The sequence below is a fragment of the Sycon ciliatum genome, chromosome 6 (assembly GCF_964019385.1).
Source record: "Sycon ciliatum chromosome 6, ocSycCili1.1, whole genome shotgun sequence".
NCBI lineage: Eukaryota > Metazoa > Porifera > Calcarea > Leucosolenida > Sycettidae > Sycon > Sycon ciliatum.
The window spans coordinates 21,564,700-21,569,699 of NC_088648.1; the positions used below are offsets into that span (position 1 = coordinate 21,564,700).

The 5,000-nt window shown below is 44.9% G+C and overlaps 2 protein-coding genes across 2 annotated transcripts in view; one reads left to right on the forward strand and one right to left on the reverse strand.

Moving 5' to 3' along the window:
* Positions 1-5,000, forward strand: part of LOC135819662 (uncharacterized) — a 223,066-nt gene that overhangs the window by 70,916 nt on the left and 147,150 nt on the right. The gene's annotated exons all lie outside the window — the stretch shown is intronic.
* LOC135818902 (uncharacterized) overlaps positions 1,114-5,000 on the reverse strand; it is an 8,809-nt gene continuing 4,922 nt past the window's right edge. Inside the window, exons 6-8 of the mRNA XM_065332094.1 lie at positions 4,729-4,773; positions 3,301-3,407; positions 1,114-2,581 (exon numbers count right to left, since the gene is read on the reverse strand). Of these exons, the coding sequence (XP_065188166.1) occupies positions 1,670-2,581; positions 3,301-3,407; positions 4,729-4,773 (1,064 nt within the window). The 3' untranslated portion in view covers positions 1,114-1,669. The remainder of the gene's footprint in view (positions 2,582-3,300; positions 3,408-4,728; positions 4,774-5,000) is intronic.

Consider the following 5,000-nt stretch of genomic DNA (forward strand, 5'->3'; position numbering starts at 1 on the left):
GCCAAAAAAAAGGTGTGTACATATATACACACACTGGCATAAAGAACATGACATCAGATCAGTTGTTGCAAGAGTAAGAAAGTTGATGGTCGCCATAGAGCCCTCACATGCTCGGAAAAAAGAGAAAAAAAATCACGGTTCACGTGAGACTGGCCTGGAAGTCGAGTTTTCCGCATCCGCAGGACCACCACCACCACCCTCTGGGATCCAGGCGCAAATTCAGCTCCTAAAGCGGTGGGAGATGAGTAGATTAGACCTAGCACAAAGTCGTCAAAGACCAAAAATCCCATTCGCTGTATTCACGTTTGCGCATGCCAGGCCAAAGTTCCCAATTAACAGGACTTGAACCTGGTACCCTCTGTTTCTCAATCATGGTCTTAGACAATCCCACTATGCCTGCCTGCCACACACACACACGTGCGTGCACACGCACATCGGAGGTGACGAAAAAGACGCGGCATTCCAACAATCAGCAATCGGCTATCAAGAGTCATCTGTCGGTTAGTAAGGGTTAGTGATAGTTGTCGTGAGTTGTACAGAGATGATGTTTTCTCAGTTTTGGTCCGTGGCAGACCTGTATTACATTTGTCTGTTTTGGAAGCGTTATAATTATATTAGTAAGTTGTCCCCTGAACTATGTGCTCAGAAGGAAAATGTTTTGTCACTTCAGTTGTTTGGCGCTAATCCTCGTGAAAGTGTCAGCAATGCTTCTCCTCACTGATGTTTTCATTATGTTTTAGTCATTTCTTCACCTTAACCCCTGTGTTTGGCCCCTGTTCAGCTGAATTTATTTTTTCCACACGTATAGCTTGAGGTTCTTGATCTATGCTTTTGCTGTAGCTCTATAAGTTGCTGTGTTTTGACATTTTTCAATTATTATCTGTACTTACCCATGATGAGAAGGGAAAGAAAACGTTTGCTTAACAGTGCTTACACCTTTTCCGTCGAAATTGGACACGCCTCCAATTTTTTCCTTACATTTCTTGTTTATTTCGTAAAACTAATTTTCAAAGTGACCCTACTCCTGGCTGGACCAGTGCAAAGTTACCATTATGCGTACATGTACGGTACACATCTGCACGCACACACAGAGCCAATTAGTCAGTTCTTCAATTTCTAGGAAGGAAGTAATGTGGCTGGTGACCAATTCAACCTATGGGGTTTTGTCAATCACTGACAAAAAAAGACTACTATGTACACAGTTATAATGAGTATGTATGTGTAGAGAGCTGTTGAGTTTTAGAACTAATATTCTATGTATATATATATAATACATCATATCCAATCCATGGACAGCATTCTATATACATAATATCTATATAATTATAATATGCCTCCAACATAATGTATAATATGTACATAGACAATAAGCATTTCAGGACAGTGCCTATGTAGAATGATGGCCTGAAAGAACTGGACACCAAACACATCATGCATATGGGTCCCAAGCAGAACAGGGTATGCATGTGAACTGGACACCAAACACATCACGCATATGGGTCCCCAGTAGAACAGGGTATGCATGTGCAAACGAAAAAACCCAGGATCACAAAAACCACAGTGTGCACCAGTTGTCCATCACATGACCTAGCCGCAGCAGAATATCTACATTGTACACCGCCTTGGCATACATGCATGTAGAAGCCGATCGATCACTAGTGTCTGCAAATTAATGGTCAGGTAGCTGAAGAGTATACACTGAGTGATCATGATAGAGTGCAATAAGCGTATCGCCATCCACCATCAACTGCCAGGCAAATAATGTACTGGATGGCGACGGCCAGACAGAACACCGGCCGATACACGTACTACAATCAACACACATGACACCATTGACAGTTTTACCATCATCATGGCTATAGTACCAGCTTGGCATGACTATAGTGTTACCCACAGCAGCCAAAACACAACGGAATACATCTACATCAAGAGTCATGTCCACTTTGATCTCGAGCCATGATGGCCTTCGCAGACTTTCCTCACTTACATCCAACTTCATGATTGACAAATGCGTATCATTGAGGTCTCTCCTTGGTATCACAAACAGAGTATCGTCAGTGCTGCAGATGCTGACCGGCGGCTCCGGCATGCGGAGCGGATCCAATTTTGTCCATACTGCACCATCATGTCTGGTATCTAATGAAATAACTTCTAAGAAAGGATTGCGCCATAAGCATACTATTAGAAGCGCTGACTGGGTTATAAATACATCCCCTAAATGCGTGAAAGATGTACTCATACTCGTATCTTGTACTGGCATACAATCACATTGTATTTCTCTAGTACAACAGTTTCCCTGTAGATCTACAACATGGATTTTGGGGATATACCTATCACTAATAATTCCAAAGTACATTTTTTCATTGTGAATGCAAAATCTTCTGCATGACCAAAAGTGTGGGTTGTCAATGGCGATTACTCTTGTCCATGCCACCTGAAGACTTTCCTTGAGAGAATGAGTAGACCGGTAGATCATTGGTCCTTCCTCCTCTTCCTGGCACACAATGTAAGCATGCCCATTGTACATGGTACAACGACGGTAACCTTGCCAGCTATCAGGTAGACGGCCACGAAAAGACCACTGCAGAGTATCAAAAAGGGAAAGGAATAAAGGAATAAAAAAATGGACGGAGCACATTTTCCAGCACAGCTCTGATCAAGATATGGCAGGCGTTTTCAGACAGGGTAAGCTACTTGCGAAATGCACCACTCCTCACTGCAAGTTGCAACCTTACCTAATAGTGAAGAATATTGTGCATTGTGTCTCTTGCCCAAAGATAGAGAGTGGAGCAGGAAAATGCTAGTTAGGAGGAGGAGGTGCTGGGGGGGGGGGGGGGGGTGGTTCGGGTTTTTTTTATTTCAGTTCGTTGCTTCAACAGTACATGGGGTGCACAGGGATGGGGAAGAAGAGAAGGAGGAGGAAGTAGAAGAAGAGGTTGGCTATGCAGTGATAATGGTTCATGAAAGTAACGGTTTCCACAGTTAGACATGGGTAGGTGACATTCACATAGGCTTCTTTCTGTTCGGTAGTTTTCCCTTGCTGAATCATAATGTTGTATCCTGACCATCAACATTTAATTGAAAATAAAGATTGAAGTATCACTGAAGTTGCTGCTACCTTAATATGATTGCATTAAATCTCTATTTCTCAGATTTCACTGAAATACAACCCCGCACTATACTCCACGCCAAATGTTTCAAGCGGTACATGCCCCCCCCCCCCCCCCCCCTACACACACACCTAACACAACCAGACCTAAATCTGCCCCTGCGTTGCCTATAATGTTTGTCTGTTCTTACCTTGGGCTTTGGATGCAGCCCGAGAGGCAGCTCATTGTCAGCTCCCTGGATTTCTACTGCATGTCCAGAATTGGCAGAGACACGGGTTGAATTGGCCTGTTCAGGATCTGCAAGAAAGGAGACAAAATATGAAATGAAAAAGAATGGCAGGAAAACAGATTCAAGCCTGAGGCATTTCTCTGCACTGTCCCGAAGTCACTACCACGGTACTGTGATGATAACATCACTTTTTTGAAGTACACAAAATTCTGAACTCTCTTGCTCGAAAATGTTGTTTGTGACTGATACAAGTGTTGGCGTTCCTGCCGAGTGACTTGACTCTAACTTGACTGACACACGACTGCCGTCTTGAGCATACCGGGAGCACATCGAACCTTCCACTCGGCAAACCTGCAAGAAAGTACCACTCCTTGCTCAACGTGCTGCTTGTGTGCTCCAGACGGCAGCAGCTGTTGGTCAGCCAAGTGTCAGTTATTCGGCAGAAAGCAGCAGCTGCAACATTCGGAGGTGCCACTTTCTTGAAACTACAATGTAAATGAAAAACCAAGATAATTTGACGGTCATGTGAAATTCCCACCGGAGCGACATGAGGGAGGCCAGAAAGAACAGCAAGTGTATTAAGCCTAGCGAACACACTCACACACACTCACACACACACACACACACACACACACACACACACACACACACACACACACACATACAGACACAGACACGTGTACACACACACACACACACACACACACATGTGTACACACACACCCACACACACATACACACACACACACACACACACACACACTGTACTTGTACTTGTTGCTTACTGCCAAAACTGGTCACGTGAGTCCCCCCGGGAGAGGGGAGAGAGACTCAAAAGGAATCTTGGAAAGATGACTCAATTGGTTATTGAACCGCCCAACGGCCGACACCCCTGAAATCCCCAAAACTCTGGGTGGACTTGAAAATGATCCCACTTATGGGCTCACCACACCTCAGTAAGTGGGTGAGGACAAGGTGCAGAAAAAGGATTGACGGCATCAGGGTATCCGTCCCGGGATCCAACTGCAGTTACCCCTGCCCCCAGTGAAGGTAATACTTGCTACTAGTGTGCGTGGCTCAATCAGAGTGGATCTGACATAAGCTTCACTAGCACCATTGATTACACAAGAGTTAATCTAGCCAGAAGCAGTCCATGGTTAACAGGTACGTATCCTTCAAATAGAAAGTATAATTATGAACCCTGGAACCAACAAAGGTGGCAGGTACAACATTACACCTTCAAGCAGCCGAGCCTGTTGGCAACAGACCCAACACAATCAGGCATAAGTGTACCTACCAACCGAACTAGCTGGCACACACACATACAATCTGTACACATGTGCCTTGTGATGGACCAAGGTTTCCTCACAGCCACATTGGTGCACTTACGACCAATGTGAGCAGGGGTCGAAGTTGCCTTTCTTGCCGCCACACCTAAGAAAGACCGCAAGAGGAAAGGCAAAGCATAATTTTACGACTACAGGGTCACTTGTTCTCCTGACGTCTTAGGTGGCATTCGTAGAAGCATTCTTGCAATGCTATGCGCGATATAACGCGATCTGCGAAACCGCAGTGCGATGCTTACTCACAAATTACCATTCGCAGCAGCAGACAACGCCTTGCTGACATGCCTCAAAGCTCAAAGCAAATGCGCACGTCAC